The sequence below is a fragment of the Puma concolor genome, chromosome D3 (genome assembly GCF_028749965.1).
Source record: "Puma concolor isolate L17-30 chromosome D3, mPumCon1.1.hap2, whole genome shotgun sequence".
NCBI lineage: Eukaryota > Metazoa > Chordata > Mammalia > Carnivora > Felidae > Puma > Puma concolor.
Window position 1 is genome coordinate 18849457 of NC_141678.1, and position 17974 is coordinate 18867430.

Here is a 17974-nt window from a genome sequence, read left to right on the forward strand (position 1 = left end):
GTCAGACTCTTGGTTTCAGTTCATGTCATGATTTCATGGTTTGGTTGGTGGGATCCAGCCCTGCCTTGCTTGGGCTCCAGGCTGACTGGAGGGAGCCTGCTTGGGATTCTCTCTCTGCCCCTCCCCCGCTATCTATCTCTGAAAAGAAAGAAACAAAAAATAAATGTTTCTTTAAAGGAAAAAAAAAAAATTCCTAACCTCGGCCAAAATAATTGTTTCTAAGTTTAGAGCTCCCAGGATAGCCCACACAGTCCTCTTGTCTCATGTATAGTTTGTGCTGTGATTACGTATGTATATCGGCTTTATTGTTTTTAAGCACCTTTTTCTACTCCCTGTAAAACTAGTGATTTCTTAGGTTATTCTTCACAGATCTTCTGCGCAGTTCAGTTCCTTTAGAACAGATGGTGCAGAAGCCACTACTAATATAAAATGCTTATTTTTTGTATTTTTACTCTTTCTGCTCATTCAGCACATATTCTGGGTTAATTCTTGAGAAGGGTGTAAGGTCTGTGTCTGGATTCATGTGTTTTTGGCCTGTAGGTGTCCAGTTGTTCCAACACCATCTGTTGTATGGACTTTCCTCCTTTGTCAAAGATCAGTTGACTGTATTTATGTCAGTGTATTTCTGGGCTCCTCACTCTGTTCCATTGATCTGTTTATTCTTTCGCCAATAGCACAAACTTCTATAATCAATACCACTGTCTTGATTACTGTTGCTTTATTGTAAATCTTGAAGTCAGGTAGTAGCATTTGTTCTTCTCCTTCAATATTATGTTGGGTCTTTTGCCTTTCCACATCAACTTTAGAATCATTTGTTCAATATCCACAAAAGAACTCGCTGGAATTTTTTTTTTTTTAAGTAGTCTCTGTACCCAACATGGCACTCCAACTTGCAACCCCGAGAAGAAGAGTCAGTCGCACGCTCCACTGACTGAACCAGCCAAGTGCTCCAGTTGCTGGGATTTTGACTGGGACTGTATTGAATCTTTAGATCAAGTTGGGAAGAAGTGACATCTTAACCTTCCTATCCATGGACGTGGAATATTTCTCCATTTCTTTCTTTTCAGAAATTTCATTCATCAGAATTTTGTAGTTTTCCTCATCTAGCTCTTATGTTATTTTTTTTTAGGATTTATACCTACAGTATTTCATTTTTGGGTGCTAATGTAAATGGTACTGTGTTTTAAATTTCAAATTCCACCTCTTCATTGCTAACGTATAGGAAGATAATTCATATTTGTACATTAACTTTGTATCCTGTACCTTGCTATAATTGCTTATTAGTTCCAGGAGGTGTTTTTGTTAATTCTTTCAGATTTCCTACATAGAGATGATCATGTCATCTGTGAACAAAGACAATTTTATTTCTTCCTTCCCAATCTCTACAGCTTTTACTTCCTTTTCTCCTCTTCCTGAATTAGCTAAAATTTCCAGTACTTTGTTGAAAAGGAGTGATGAGAGGGGACATCTTTGCCTTGTATCTGACCTTAGTGGGAAAGCTTTGAGTTTCTTACCATTGATATATTAGCTGTAGGTTTTTGTAGTTTTGTTTTGTTTTATTTTGTTTTTGTCAAGTAGAAGTTCCCCCAGGGGCACCTAGGTGTTTCAGTCAGTTAAGCATCTGACTTCGGCTCAGGTCATGATCTTGCGGTTCATGGGTTCAAGCCCCGTGTCAGGCTCTGTGCTGACAGCTCGGAGCCTGGAGCCTACTTCATGGATTCCGTGTGTGTCTCTCTCTGCCCCTCTCGCGCTCATACTTTCAAAAATAAATAAAACATTTTTAAAAAGTTCCTCTCTATTCCTATTTGCTAAGAGTTTTTATTATGAATGGGTGTTGAATTTTTTCAAATGTTTTTTCTGCATCTATTGATATGATGTGATTTTTCTTTTTTAGATTAGTGATGTGATGGATTACATTAATTGAATTTTGAATGTTGAACCAGCCTTTACACCTGGGACAAATCCCACTTGGTTTTGGCATATAATTCTTTTTATGCACTGTTGGATTCGATTTGCTAATATTTTGTTGAGGATTTTTGCATCTGTGTTCGTGAGATACTGATCTGTAGTTTTCTTCTCTTGTAATGTCCTTGCCTATGTTTGGCATTAGGATAATACTGGCCTCACAGAATGGGTTGGGAAGTATTCTTTCTGCATCTATCTTCTAGAAAAGATTATGGGGAATTGGTATACTTTGTTCCTTAAATGTTTGGTAGAACTCACCAGTGAATCCATCTGGGCCAGCCTGGTGCTTTATGTTTTGGAAGGTTATTATTGATTGAATTTCTTAAGTAGAGATAGGCCTGTGTAGATTGTTTCTTCTTAATGTGAATTTTGACATCATGTCTTCCAAGGAATTGGTCCATTTCATCTGGGTTATCAATTTGTGGGCATAGAATTGATATAGTAGTCCTTTATTGTTTTGATTTTTATATCCATGGGAGCTGTAGTGATGTCCCCTCTTCATTTCTGATATTAGTAATTTGTATCCTCTTTTTGTCTTAGCCTGGCTAGAGGCTTCTTGATTTTATTGATCTTTCTAAGGGACCATTTTTTTGGTTTTGTTGATTTTTGTCTATTGATTTTCTAATTCTGTTGTAGTTAACATACAGATTTGTTGCTCCATCTGGGTTGACAATACAAATGGGGTTCTTTGGGCACTTATGCAAAGTCACCCTGGCCTTTGCCAGTTGTAACCCGTGGAGTGCCAGCCTTTAGTTCCAGGCCTCTCTTCACCACACAGGCCCTTCCTACGTGATATGAGCCAGGCTTCTGGACTCCAGCGCCATCTCCACATTAGTATTCCCTGGATCTGTATCTCTAATCCCTACTTCTATATCCACCACCACTTTTACATCCCTACTTTGATATGCATCTCAAAGGTGCCTCAAACTCAGCACAACAAGACTATCAAATGACCTTTCCTACTAAACTCCTATCATTAAGTAAAGCCACAGCAACAACCATCTGGCTCTTCTCCAGTGTTCTCAGATAAGTCAATGGCACCACCATCCATCCTGCCAGCTGCAGGAGCCATAAGCCTAGGGGCAGTGAGTCCTGTTACTCTGACCTCCAGCTTCCATCTACTTTGCTCCTTCTGCCCCTACCACTGACTTCTGTCTGAAGTCACCCCTTCACCTCACTTTCTTCTCTAGAATGTATGTGCCATGCTACCTCCTGGCCCAGGAAATATACATAACAATCAGATTGGTACAAGGTTTTCCTCACAGCATTAGTTACAATAGCAAACACGGATAACCTGGATGTCCAACACTGGGAGGCTGTTTGAGTTTTGGTTATTATGCGGTACATTAAAATGAAATGGAATGCTTAAATTATTTTTTTTTTTAAGTTCTGCAGAAATGTTCATGCTGTGTTAAAATGTCCAAAAGTGGGCTGCCTAGCTGGCTCAGTCAGTAGAGCACGCAACTCTTGGTCTTGGGTCATGAGTTCAAACCCCACATTGGGTATAGAGGTTAGTTTTGAAAAGAACTAAAAAGCCCAAAGGCAATATTTACATAATTCAAGGGCCCTTTTAAGGAAACAAAACACTCTGTGGGTATTTCTAAAAGTTGGGATAATGGCTATTTTTCATTTCGGGTGCTTTTCTATATTTTACACAGAGAACATAATCTTTGAAATAAGGGGAAACTTTTTTAAAAAATGAAAAAGGCAGGGGTGCCTGCGTGGCTCAGTTGGTTGAGCGTCTGACTCTTGATTTTGGCTCGAGGTCATGATTCCAGGGTGGTGGGATTGAGCCCCACGTTGGGCTCTGTGCTGACAGAGGGGGAGCCTCCTTGGGATTCTCTCTCTCTGACCCTCCCCTGCCTATGCTTGCTCTCTCTCTCTCAAAATAAGTAAATAAACTTAAAAAGAGAAGGAAAATTCCTATGAATAATAATAATAAAAACAATAAATAGAATCTAATGGAAAAATGGGTAAACACTCAAATAGGCACTGCACAAAAGAGGAAATCTAAATGGCAAATAACACGGAAAAGCACACAACCATATTATAATCACAGAAATGCACATTGAAACAAGGAGATACTACCACAAACCCACTGAATTGATAAAAAACATTTTAAGATTTTATTTTTTAGTAATCTCTACCCACAACGTGGGGCTTGAATTTACAACACTGAGATCAAGAGTCACACACTCCACCGACTGAGCCAGCCGTGTGCCCCTGGATTGACAAAATCAGCAGAGCTTTTTATACCACTGCTCATGAAGATGCAGAACAATGGGGAATCTCATATTCTGCTGGTACAACACTTTGGGAAAAGGAATAAAAACAGCATTACTTTTGGAGATGCACATTCTCAATGACCCGGGAGGCTCCACACCCAGGCATATATGTATCCCCTAGAGAAGTAGAGTCCTATATGTACCAAAAGACATACCTTTCAAAGCATTTTCTTCATAAGAGCCAACAACTAAAAATAACTCAAATGTCTGTCAATAAAATAATAAATAAATCGTGTGTATACGTTCCACGAATGCTACACAGCATGGAAAAATCTAAGCAGAGGCACGCACTTTGACCTAGTTAACTCACAATGTTGAGGGAAAGAAGAGAATACATCTGTAGGGTTCCATTCACACATTGAAAACAGGTGAAACAAAGCTCTTACTTAGGGCTGGGCACACACACGGCATGGAACCAAAAAACGAGGAAGCAGTGTGCACGAAAGTCTAGGGGAAGGAGGGGCCCACGGGGACTCCTAGGTGGTCACTTTATAATTTGATGCGGATGTGGCAGACATATTTCTGTATTTAGATTCATATGGGGGTGGTGGCAAAGTGTATGGGTGAAGAGCAGAGAGCATGGCCCTGACTGGTCTGGGCTCCTGTCCTGACGGTCCACCACACAGAGGCCAGGCGACCCCTCTTTGGACCCAGTTCTTCATCTGCGAAATGTGGAGAACAGCAACGTGTGTGTGTGGTAAGAGAAACAATGCGCAAAGGACAAGTGGACCTGTTTTCCTGCCAAGCGGGTACCTCCCTGCCCCTAGGAAACAACCTGCCTATGGCGGAATCACCCTTGTCTCTGTCGTTGGACTTGGGCAGGATTTTCATCTTGTTTTAATTGGAAGAAGCAGGTCAGATTCAGGCTTCCACCCTCAATGGGGAGTTGTCCCCCTGTTCTAGGGCTGGGTGGACACCCCTCTACCCTGTGCCGCGCTGTGAATAGAGTCCTTCTCCTTCCAGAAGGGCTGACTTGGGGCAGTCAACATGCCATGTGGAATCTGTGAGGTCCCCCAATCACTGAAACTGGTGAAACGGGTAATGTCCTCCACTCACAGAGCAGTCTCACTTGAGCAGCGGTTCCCGAGTGTCTCAATTTGAAGCAGACCAAAACGATTGGAAATATTTGTGGCAATAGTAAGGAATGGAAAGACTCAACACAAACGCGGCCACCCAGACTCCATTCCTCCAGGCCTGCCAGGCAGGCAGAGGACCACACAGAGACCAGCATCGGTCTTTCTGTTCTGACACTCCCAGGCAAGCGGAATGTTTGGAGATGGGGGCCACCGAGCCTGCTCCACGCCTCCTTCCCACCTTACCTCTGCCAAGGTCTAGGCTGGTCTTCACCTTCTTCTGCTTCCAGAGGCTCTGCCACCTGCCTGTTCCTCCAGCCGCCTTCCTCAGATGGTCCACTGCACCAGCAGAGCCCCGTAATTAAGAGCACAGGCCCCATGCTCTAACTTCCTGCACCGCCACCAACTGGGCTTTGAGGTCTGAGCCTCGGTTTCCTCATCTGCAAAATGGGGGTAGTTTCAGTTCCTACTTTACGAAATGGTACCCACAGTATGTGCTAGTATTCACTCAGCCCCTGTGTGCAGGAAGGGGGTAGGTGTTGGGGGGAAGTGTTGAAAGGGTCAGGGCCTGGGAAGGGGAGGGCTGGAAGAGGGAAGCAGATAACAAGTGTGGTGCAAGGGGAGGCCCAGGCCAATCTTAGATCTGAGGTCCGAAAGGGGTCCAAGTTAGACTTCAAAAGTTCCCTGTCCTTAAGGTGTTCCGGGCCCATGGGCCAGACAGGGCCTGCGGGACAGAGCAATGGGGAAAGGCCATGGCCAGGGAGGAGCTCTGAGAGGGATGGGTACAGAGCTGGCCAAGGGGACGGCAGGACACGGATCCCTGCTATAAGAACGGGGGAGGGGTGCTGAGAGGGAAGAGAAGGGGAAGAGGAGTCCCTAGGGAGGGAAGGTGCTGGAAGGGGTGAGAAGAGGGATTTTGGAGGAGGAAAGGTGGGTCCTAGGAGAGAAGCTGCATTTGGGGGAAACGGGGCAGATGTTCTCAGTGTGTTGAGGCAGTTTTGGGGGCCTGGGAAGGGAGTACAGTCGGGAAGCTGTGCAGCAAGAGCCTGGGTGGGAGCGAAGATGGCAGGGCGGAGGGAAGCAGCAAGGTTCGCACACACCTCTCCTTGTCCCCGGCAGCCCCTCCCCTGGGGACCTGCTCCGTGGTGGGCTGACCGAGCCCCTATAAAGCAGTGAGGAGGGAGTCTGTCCCACCTCATGTGGCCCTGGCTTTTGGCGGGGTGGCTGGCTGGCAGAGGCATGGACCACAGTGTCCCCTGCCTGGCGTCTGTGGGCCACGGGGCCCGGCTCCCAGACATTCCTGCACGCCAGTGTGTTGGGCAGCGGGTCACCGTCGGGTGGTTGCCAAGTTGTCCCTGTGGTGAGGCTGCCACCGTGCAGCCGCACAGGTGAGAAAACGCTGCTCACAGTACTTGGGAGCCAGTGGACAGTCTTCATGGGTCATCTGGCAAACGCCGGAGGGGTCCCATCTTAGGGGTCACAAGCCGACTGTGCCCCACTTGTCCACAATCTCACGTCACGCACCGGTCCCCCTCTGATCTCCGATCTCGACCCTGGGGGAATAGGGCCACCCCCTGGCTTCTCCACATTTTCTGAGACTGCGGTAATGGGCCAGGGTCAGGAAAACCCAACTGGGCCGATTAAGAGGAAGAGCAACCGGACTAAGGATAAGTCACACGCTCCCCAATGTGGGGGCTTCAACTCCCCAGGGGGTGATCTTCCCCACCGCACAATGGAACAGCTCCTGCTGCATGGGGTGCGGGGGGATTAAATGTGTGAACACGTGGGAAGACCCCAGCACAGCGCCTCGCAGGGCCAACAGCTGATACAAGCTAGCGGTCATTAGAATTCTTATGAAGACATGTCTAATATCAGAAGGCGAGGAGGTGCGTGGTGGGGGGCTGTAGACGGTCTACAGCAGTGCTTCTCTAGTGTGGGTCCAGACCGGCGGGCGCAGCACCTCCTGGGAACCTGTCAGAAATGCCAACTCCCCAGCAATGGTCCGAGTTGGAGGCTGTGTTCCAGCAAGCCCTCCCGGGGGCCATGACGCTGGTGCCTGTGAGAGCCTCCCGGGTGTGAGCTGCTGGGTCTGGGGCCTCAAACCGGCTCACAGAGAGAGAATGCTCCATTTTCCCCAGCCTTGTTGCTTGGAAAGGCACTGTGATGGCCAGCCCCCGCCCCTTCTTCTGTTTGAGAGGAGACCCGAGTCACCTCCCCAGAGGACAACTGTTGGGGACTAAGGGTGGCCCTGATTGAACCCAGGTACATCCCATCGTCCCTGTGGGAACCTGCCTTAAGAGACCGAAATAACCCCACAACTCCTTCACCTGGTAAAGGAGGTGAGGGCTACTGTGCCCGGCTGGCTTTTGCTGAATTTGAAAAATTAAACTTTAGGAGTGAACACATCATGGTAAGATCAATGGAGCAGATAATCCTGATGCACAATTTCTTTTAAGAAAGCTACCTGCTAAGGGGCGCCTGAGTGGCTCGGTCGGTTGAGCGTCCAACTTCAGCTCAGGTCATGATCTCATGGTTCGTGAGTTCCAGCCTCGCGTTGGGCTCCGGGCTGACAGCTCAGAGCCTGAAGCCCGCTTCAGATTCTGTGTCTCCCTCTGTGTGCCCCTCCGTTGCTTGCACTCTGTGTCTCGCATTGTCTCAAAAATAAATAAACATTAAAAAAAAAAAAAATTAAAAAAAAAAAAAGCTACCTGCTAAGCACAAGGAGGAAAAAGGTTGTAATTCCTGTAAACTCACAAGAGTCCCCCAGGTAGAAAAATATTCACTACTGTCTCATTAAGGATTAGGTTATGGGAGAACTTTCTTGAAACTTTGACAGAGTATCTGGAAACATCACCTCATTGACGTGAACAGAATTACCACAAAGACACTATAGAGCCTGTTTATTGCATAACTAGCAGGCACAAATTCCAAAACGATTTTACAACGCTTACAGGGTTGTACAATAATTACAGGAATAGAATGTACAATAAACACAAAAAGTACAGAATAACGAGTGACATGGATAAAACACATCTGAACAAAAGGCATTTCGTTTTTCCTATGCAGCATTTTCTTTTGTAAAAAAAAAAAAAAAAAAAAAAAAAGGGTGCCTTTCACCGGGACAAGGAAAGAAGGAACATTCTATGATTGGGGAGCTCACAGCCGCTGTGGACAGACACATGCTAGCCTCACTCTTGGTTCCGCAGCATCAATCCCTGGAGGCATGGGGTAACAGCTCCTGAGGTGCGCGTCTACACTTCCAATTTTATGAAATGCCGCATTTGATCTCTGGGCCCGATTCCCTGTTCTTTGGCAAATAAGAACTATTTGCGTTCTGAGGCAGAGGAGGACTTCAGCTAAAGGAGCTTCGGGGCAGAGCGGTCTCCTCTTCAGCAAGCGCCAGTTTCATAAAGTGCACCTCCATCCTCTCGGCTCGGGCGGGAGGAAGATTTGAGAACTAAGAGTGACGAGTGACCTTAGAGAACGCAGACGTTAGTGCAAGGCTACGGGACACACGTGCAAAAGATGGTGAACAGCCGTTCAGGCAACAGAACTGGGTCTCAGAAGAGGTGAGGAAGTGTTCAGGGCACCGAAGGGAGGCTGGCAGCCCCTATCATGCACGTCACTCCACCTAGAACTTCCTTCGGGGCGTTGGCACTGTGGGTTGACAGAGCAAACATCTGTGCCGCTCTTACAATCGGAGATGCTCTCTGGGTCCCACACTCTTGGACTTTGTCTAGGGGCACAGAGACAAGGTCCTCCGTCACCAGTCCTTGAGTGTTCCAGTGAAGACGCCACCGCACCCACCGCAGACAACTCATTATTTAGAAGCCCGCCCTCCCTGGGAGGCCGAGGCACCAGCCCAGGACTGCCACTGGGCTTCCCCGAGGCCCCTGCATGGGCCCAACATGAGGGCAGGTGTGTGCAAGAAAGAGAAGGGACAGCTAAGTATGTGCAGCATGCAGCAAAGGTTATCAGATGGGGCTCGAACTTAATTTAAGGTAGAAGGCATCCCCTCAGCATCCAACAGGAACATGGCACTTAGGATTGTGCAGAAAAGTGGATGAGTCTTTTGGAGATGTGGACCCTTTCCCCGCGCTACTCAGTGTAGCAAAATCTGGCAAAAGCATCCACACGCTGGGCCTTAGTAAACCAAACACCATCACGGTGCTTCCTTCATGACAGCATACGGTCAAGCTATAAAGATGTTTGTGAATCAAACAGTTCTGTGAAAACACAGGCTTATTTAGCACGTATTTAGGCAACTGTGATTACTTTGACTTCTTCACGTGTATGAGCACTACGGGACAGAATACATGGGTAAGATGAGGACTCAAAGCAACTTAACACAGGGTAGGGGTGGCCAGGTTACAGGTAAGGCTCGGAGGTAAACCAGGTGCGACCTCATACTGCAGCTGACAGGACCCCTGGGCAGAGGCTGTGAGCTGGCAGCCCAGAGGTCACAGTTCCCCCGCACATGTGCTCTGAGAATGTTTAGTCACCAACATTTATAAACAGAGGAATGGCACAAATAATATCCATGTTTTTGGAGTCTCTTAAAAAATCAAAGCTCCGGCCAGCTCGGGACCACTTTTCCACAAGGCAGCCTGGGTGAGGCCGGGGAGGTGCTGTCCCCATCAGGTACACCGTTGCTCCCTGACTGTCCTCCGCCCCTGCTCTACACCTGGCTCACTTCATTCATCTCCATCAATGCTGCCTGGCCCCTCTGGTCTAGGTCAGGGTCTGAGCCACACCCACACAACTGCCGCAATAAGCGGGGGCAGGAACATGCTTTAGCATTCAGAACAAGAAAGGTCTTTTCTTCAGTAGCTTAAAAACCAACGTCAGTATGTTCCAGAACTTAAACCTGTGCTTTTGTAGCTTTGGGATAGCCGGTGGTCAGCTAGAGCACACTCTCTAAGGAATTCATGAAAGAGGATGTCTCATTTTTAAGTACCAGCGAGACAATGGAGGAGAAACAAACTCAGATGACCGCAGACACCTTACCTTACGAGAAGTCCTTAAAGGTGATGAGATTTACCAAACAGGCCATGTGACGAAGCTTTCGTGGTTAAAGGAGTAATCGAGTTCTGGGGAAGAGATATGTTACCACGTCAGGGAGCAGGTAATTTCTCTTCCCATGGTTTATGGCAGTGGTATCTGAATGGGGTGGCACAGAGTAAGTTATGGCTTGTGGGACGTGGCTCCTCCTTGCCGCACGTCTGGAATGACACATCTGGTTTCCTGTGAGAAGGCAGAGCCCTGAACCACGCGTGATGATGTGGCAGCACTCCCACCTGGACAGGGCCACAGGACACGTGACGTGGGGGATGAGTACTTATCTGGCACCACGGAGACTTCAGGATGATAGCAAAATAGAGACAGAAGATCAAGACAGAAACATCAAATAAAAGAACATCTACCAAGACAGAACAGGTAAAACAAATGGAGCAGTCCATTGTTTCCAAGTGAGACTGTTACGCTACTTTTAGAGAGTGGCAAAGTCCTTTCTCTACATCCATGTTTGGAAACACCCTAAACTTAAAGATTCCTGCACTAGGGTGGAAAAACTCGCTTATTGCACAATGCTTGGTAGGGAACAGATGAGGTGGAATTTTTTTTTTTTTAACCCAATTCTCTCCAGAAAATGTTTCACTAAAAATCTCATTTATAGTTTTAACCCTAGACGGGCAGTTTTAAAGGGATGGAAAAGTTCTAACAAACTTGAAACAATGAAGCTATGCTTTTGAATGACTATGACCATCAACTCAACAACAGTCACGGACAGCACAACAGAACACTGGAGAGGAAACTGGCAGACAGGCACAAAATAAGGCAAGTGGGTTAAATTAATAGTCAAAAATTTTGTTAGAAAACATGCAAAAATAATACTGAGTTTCTTAAAAACAGTTTTAAACTTTCATTGAATGTCTGTTTCTGTAAAAACTGCCAGAATTCCACGTCTGCATTTGAAACTGGACTTTTAAAAAGCCTAGAAAATAGGAGGGCTGGCGCCGAGCTGCTCAGTTGTTGTTCTCTTTGGTGGTGATGGTGACCAGCTGCTTGGCGGCCTTGGCAATGTCGTACGCGCACTGGATGACCTGCTGTGTGACCAGCTGGATGTCCGTGGGCGGGCCGGCGTCCCCCGGGAGGGTCTTCTTGCACTCTGACTGAAGTCGGTAGGCGCTGGACGTCAGCAAGCGCAGGGAAGTCCTCACCGTGTCAGACTTGGGTTTCTAAACGGAAGAACACAGTCATCTGCCGTGAACTGCAGGCTGGACGCCCAAGAGCGGGGAAGAGCCTTCTTGTGAAGACAGGTCAAGCTGTTCCACAGCAAACGGCGGTTCTGTCACACCCTTCCCCAGAGGCAGCGCACGGGACACGGCAAGCTGCCCGGCCCACAGCGTGCGAGATGCCCACGTGCTTGCACTCAAAGGTCAAAGTGCATGCAGTGTCAATTTAGTAGGATATCCTATTCGGAGGTGGTTTTTGACAATGTTAATCCACTTGGATGAAATATTCCAGACACCATTTTAACCTATTAGTGCTTTGCCTTTAGCACGGTGCTCACACATTCTTATTAAAACCAAGATCCGTGTAGGACAAAATTATTCCCATGTTTGCATATTTAAAACATATACTACAAAGAGGTTAATATAAAAGGTCCTGAGAAAATTTCTTTCAGTTCATTTAAGAGGGTCTGAACCGACTGGGGTGCCTGGGTGGCTCAGTCGGTTAGGCATCCAGCTCTTGATTTCGGTTCGGTTCATGATCTCGTGGTTCAGGAGATTGAGCCCCACGTCAGGCTCTGTAATGACAGCGCAGAGCCTGCCTGGGATTCTCTCTCTCCCTCTCTCTGTCCCTCCCCTGCTCGCCCACTCTCTCTCTCTCTCAAAATAAATAAACATGAAAAGAAAAAGGGATCTGAACCAAGTAGGAAGTGACTTACTTTGGGGAACAATGCTGCCATTTCAGTAACAGCTACGTGTATCCTCTCTGAGCAGGGAATATAACTGCAAGAATATTGAAGAGGTTATTCAAAGACAGCAGAAATAACGCAGAGACAGAGAGTACCAGGGGGCTAGAATGGGTTCCATTTATATGTCCCCCACGAAGGGGCTGAGGCCGCAGACAGCCCACTGTGGATGTCACCCCAAAAGAAGCAGGGTCCACACCCTTTCTCCAAAGTTCATTCATTCTGATAAGAAGTCTCCACACATAGGACGTAGGTGACATACACGACTAGTTAGGGGAAGCCACAGAACAGTCTATAAAGATATTCACACTTCCTCCAGTAGGTCATTTGTTTTTCAGGTGCTTCATCTCCCTAATTTCTTGAAAGACAAACAAGGATTCCCATGCACAGGCTACAGAACTTAAAAATAAAGGACTGGAAAACATTTCTTAAAATTACAACTGGAGCTTGGGGCACCTGGATGGCTCAATTGGTGTCCAACTTCGGCTCAGGTCATGATCTCACAGTTTATGGGTTCGAGCCCTGTGTTGGGCTCTGTGCTGACAGCTGGGAGCCTGGAGCCTGCTTCGGATTCTGTGTCTCCCTCTCTCTCTGCTCCTCCCCCACACATGCTCTGTCTCTCTCTGCCTCTCAAAAATAAAGAGAACTAATTTAAAAAAAAATTTTTTTTTTAAATTACAGCCAGAGCCTATACCTCAACACCCACATGTTGGTTAAAACTGAAGGACACTTCTAAATTCCTTCTATTCAAATGCATCTCAACCATTAGGGAATTGAAAGCTTTACTTTGGGTAAAGAGAAAACACTGAGTCAGCTCTTATACTGGATCAGACACATACCTACTTTCTCATGAAGCTGCCATGACTGTTTGTAACAGGCAGCCATGAACACAGCCGGCACTCTCTCTGCTCGCTTCACGAGCTCTAAGAAGACAAAGCTCATTGGCTCTGCCTGTCCTCATCCTTTCCACCAGGCCGCCTGGCCTCCTAGGGACCCCCTAGATGACAGTCTGAGAGCTGAGGCTTCAGGAACACTGATGGAGTGCCAACTCTGTTCTCAGCACTTCGTGGAGACTCATGTGCTCCTCCCAATGGCCCTATGAGGCTGGTATTATTAACACACCCATTTTTCAAATGAGCAAACTGAGGCCTGGGGAAGGAGAGAACTTGCCCAAGGTCCCACCACTGGTGAGAGAGAGCTGAGCTCAAACCCAGCTGTCCAGCACCTGGGCCTGGGCCTCTCACTGACACATCACAGTCCTCTCTTGGGATCAGAGACACAACAGATTTACGTCTTTCTTTATAGCAAGCCTCTTTCCACTCGTGACTAGTGATTCTGACTTCTCAGGTGATGGGAACTGGAAGAATGGAGACTTCGGTTTCATTCAGGATTCTTATTCTTGATATTGTAATATGCAACATATGAGGCTAGTTTCCTGCGCCTTAAAAACGTTAGGCTTCTGCCCGGAGTAGTATGTTTTACAAACTACTACTGCAGAGAAAAGACAGACTGAAGATGAGACTGAGCAACAGTTCTGAGACAGCACACTGCCACCCAGGCTTGGGTTTTGTTTCTGGGAGAGCTGACCCACAGAGCCCAAAAGGGAAATGCGATATGGGAAAAGCTCTTTGGTAGCCTGTTGATGGCATGTTAGGAAATACAGTGCAAATATTCAGGTTTGGCCTTCCACAAGCACCCATGTGGCTGTTTAAAAATTTCCCTTCCAAGATGGAACCAAATCCTGTTCAGCATCCAGCCTAACAACTAACATTCTTTCCCCATTTTTTAAGTCATGAAGTTAGCTTCTGCTTAAAGACTGTCATAAGCACCTCTGTACTTCATCTTTGTAAGAAATCTAGTCTCAAAACTATTTTAATTAAGACTGGGGCATCTGGGTGGCTCAGTCGGTTGAGAATCCAACTTCGGCTCAGGTCATGATCTCGAGGTCAGTTGAGTTTGAGCCCCGTGTCAGGCTCTGTGCTGACAGCTCGGAGCCTGGAGCCTGCTATGGATTCTGTCTCCCTCTTTCTCTGCCCCTCCCCAGCTCACACTCTGTTCTATCTCTCAAAAACAAATAAACGTTTAAAAAAATTGAAAAAAATAAACTGTTTTAACTAAGACTGGCTATGTTTTAGTTAAATCATTACATTTCCAGAAAGTGGTTTATATTATCCCAAAATACTTTCAAATGGGAAATCCTGACTTTTACCTTTGCAAGCAATTAGAACCACACACCACATAGTAACAAAATGGCCCACACAGAAGGGGTTATTTCACTTGTAAATATGAAGGGGCAACGACCCATCTGGTCACACAAATGCTCAGAAAAAGACCCTGATAGCAGCCACTGATTCAGGCCTAAATGTTACTTAAACCAACATGCCCATTACATTAACACTGGTTAACATCTTCATTTTGACTCCAAAATAGAATTCAACCTTCCCCTTGCTGCACAGAAGCAGGGACGCCTTGCTTTTCCTAAGGATACCTCCCCAAAACTCACTCAGTATGAAATACTTTAGGATGTCCTCAATGAACCACAAAAGCAAGCACGCACAGAGTAAGGAGAAAGTTCATGTTCACAACTTCCAGCTCTTATCTTTCCTCAAAGAAGGCTTGTGTGCATACTGTGAGGTCTAATAGTGTGTGCATGTGTGTGTATGCGAAAGAGACAGAGACGGACCAGGAGTGGGGCTGTAAGCTCAGGGTGGACACCAGACTCAGAGAAAGCTGTGGGCAGCTTGCTAGGCTCAAGGGACAGGGGCAAAGCCTGAGTGTGCCCTCATGGGCTGCTGGTCTACTCAGAGTGAGCACAGGTGACAGATAAACAAGAGGAGAAAATAGGAGGAAAAGGCGTGGGTTTAATCAGTACAACAAGAGTTATAAATGAAAGTGTCTCGCACATGTTAAGTAACCACAGACTTCAGTAAAGCAGTGGGCAATTCGTAAAACATAAATTCTCTAGGTCAATTCTGATTTAAACTAAAAAGAGTGAACTAATGATTAAACTCTGCGTCATCCTCTCAGGGTCTTAAAAAAATCAGATCTTCATGTTTTTGCATGATTTGTATGTCTTATAAAAAAAAAGGGGTGGGGGGTAGAACTTCCCCAATTGTGCCAAGCACCGTATTTCTTTCGGTTGAGGACAGAAATGGCCTCCAGGCAGATGTTTCTATTTTTGACAATGCAATGTAAACATATTTTTTTGTTTGTCTGAAATACAAGCATGGTACTTGTGAACTAAAGTAAATCTGTTGTCAACTGGTAAGCACCGGCAGCTTGTGGAGTGCGGGGGGTGGGGAGGAGCAGTGTGTGATAAAGAGGCTGCCTGGGAAGGAGGGAGATAAACAGCCGCCTAACTCCCATGGACCTCTGAGGACCCTCCAGCAGTCCATCCAGGAGGACAAACGCTCATCCTTCACTGAACACAGACTGCTCCTTTCTCACCAAGTAGGAAACAGTGACATTAGGGAAAGTCAGAACTGCAGAGAAAAAAGGGAAAGGGGAGAGCAGGGCAGTCTAGCCTGGCGATACCGGGAACACAGAGAAGGCAAAAGATTCTGGCCCATCTTTATGTGGAAGGAGAGAACAGAGAGGACCAAGGAGGAGCAGTACCCGTGTCCCCCGAACAACTTCTGTTACTGCACTGCACGCAAAGGAGCTCTTCACCCGAGCACTAAACTTTACTGACCTACGGAAAACAGTGAGATCGTTCTGGGGTTTCGACGGACCTCTGCTGCTTTCTTAAACCCAATGGAAGGATGTTAAATGCTTCATGAGTGTGTCCAGATGCGGCTGGCCATGTGAAACTAGGACACTGCTCAGGACAGTTAACGACCCACCACTAGTTCTCAGAGAACCCGTGCTCAGGGAATAAAAAGATGAGCTGGAACAAGAGCCAGTCCCTTCTCCACCGAAAGAAATAACTTTGCAGGATATGGTTCTGCTCAGAGTAAGATGAATCTCATTTCAGGAGCGCAGGTGACGATTAGGTCAATTGTTATTTGTAAACCACTTGTTTCTTAGATGTTTATGCACGCGTACACGCATGAACACACATACATGCACACGAGGGAGGCCTAAGAAATCAAGTTCATGCCAAGATACCTTTTATGCCAGGGACGCCTGGGTGGCTCAGTCGGTTAAGTGTCTGGCTTCGGCTTAGGTCACGATCTCACGGTTTGTGAGTTCAAGCCCCACGTCGGGCTCTGTGCTGGCAGCTCAGAGCCTGGAACCTGCTTCAGCTTCTGTGTCTCCCTCTCTCTCTGCCCCTCCCCCACTCATGCTCTTTCTCTCTCTCTCTCAAAAATAAACACTAAGAAAAAAAAAAAAAAGATACCTTTTATGCCAGCCAACTCAACTCTAGCAAGGGCACACACAGGGAGCACAGTGGCTGGAAGAATCAACTGCAAGCCCTAAGGAGCAGCTTCTTGCCCCTCACCATCCAGCACCAGCAATATCACTACCCCAACCATGCTGCAATTTTACTTCTAGAGGCATCTGCTTCCAGAGCCCTTCGTAAGAATGCAGAAAATTGAAAACATCATGTTAAAAAAAACTCACCATCCAAATCTACAAATCTGTTCTTAAGCCTGTTGTGTAAACCTGAATTTTCAAAAAAATCTTAAAAAAAAAATAAAAAAAAATCCCTGTTCCTAATGGAGCAGCCTCTCTTGCAAAGCATGTCCATTTTTCCAGGCAGGATTTTCAAACCTCCTTACCTGTCGTGTTTATTTTCTTGAGCCGCTCGTAGAAGCTCCTGTATGTTTTTGGTGATCTGTTCAGTTTTCCGGATGACGTCTTCCGTGCTGGGGAGGATAGGGCTTGGGGCTGCGTGGGGTTCTGCCATATCTGGTACTGAGCCATCGCCTTGCCACACCACACTCCTCTGCCTTCCTTTTCTGCCTGACCTGCCAACATTAAAGAAGTGGCCTGCTGTGACAGGTGCTCATGAGCTGCTGCTCTGCTTCTAGGAGCCACTGCATGTGCATCTGCTGCTGCATGAGCTGGCTGCTCTTGTGTCTTGTGGTTTCCTTTATCCTGTCTTGCAGGGGACTCACGGTGAGGCTGTGTCAACAACAGGCAGCCACAGCTCACGGGGCGGCTGTTTCATTCTACCACGGGGCTGGAAATTATGACTCCTGGAGAAAGGGTAAAGACGGCAGCAGGGAGGAGGTGTTGTCATTAAGCCATCCCTAATCCAGCTCATCCCTTGGGGTATAAGCATAGAATGCGACCTGATGTTGACTTAAGATACCGATTTTTTAAATTTTTTTTTTTTTTCAACATTTATTTATATTTTTGGGACAGAGAGAGACAGAGCATGAACGGGGGAGGGGCAGAGAGAGAGGGAGACACAGAATCGGAAACAGGCTCCAGGCTCCGAGCCATCAGCCCAGAGCCTGACGCGGGGCTCGAACTCACGGACTGCGAGATCGCGACCTGGCTGAAGTCGGACGCTTAACCGACTGCGCCACCCAGGCGCCCCTTAAGATACCGATTTTAAGCACACTATAGACACTCAGAGACGGTCTGTAACCGGCCGGTAAAAGAACAGGCCCCTGGGGTAATATGGGATAAGAGGTTGGACTATGAACTTATGCGTCCATATTTCATGACCTTATGGGTCTGAACATAGAGTGGAGACACGTGGGGGATGAATCGCATCCCCTAAG

General features: G+C 46.8%; 1 protein-coding gene across 15 annotated transcripts in view; it reads right to left on the reverse strand.

The window, feature by feature from the left end:
* Window positions 1-8208: 8208 nt before the first annotated feature.
* The window catches only part of GIT2 (GIT ArfGAP 2), a 52300-nt gene continuing 42534 nt past the window's right edge, over window positions 8209-17974 (reverse strand). For 14 of the 15 annotated variants that reach the window (XM_086681940.1, XM_025933429.2, XM_086681935.1 and 11 more), the window contains 3 exons: window positions 17021-17209; window positions 12273-12336; window positions 8209-11559 (listed from right to left, as the gene is read on the reverse strand). In XM_086681940.1, coding sequence (XP_086538066.1) covers window positions 11347-11559; window positions 12273-12336; window positions 17021-17209 — 466 coding nt within the window. In that variant the 3' untranslated portion in view covers window positions 8209-11346. The remainder of the gene's footprint in view (window positions 11560-12272; window positions 12337-17020; window positions 17210-17974) is intronic. The other variant, XM_086681942.1, reaches the window with a different exon arrangement.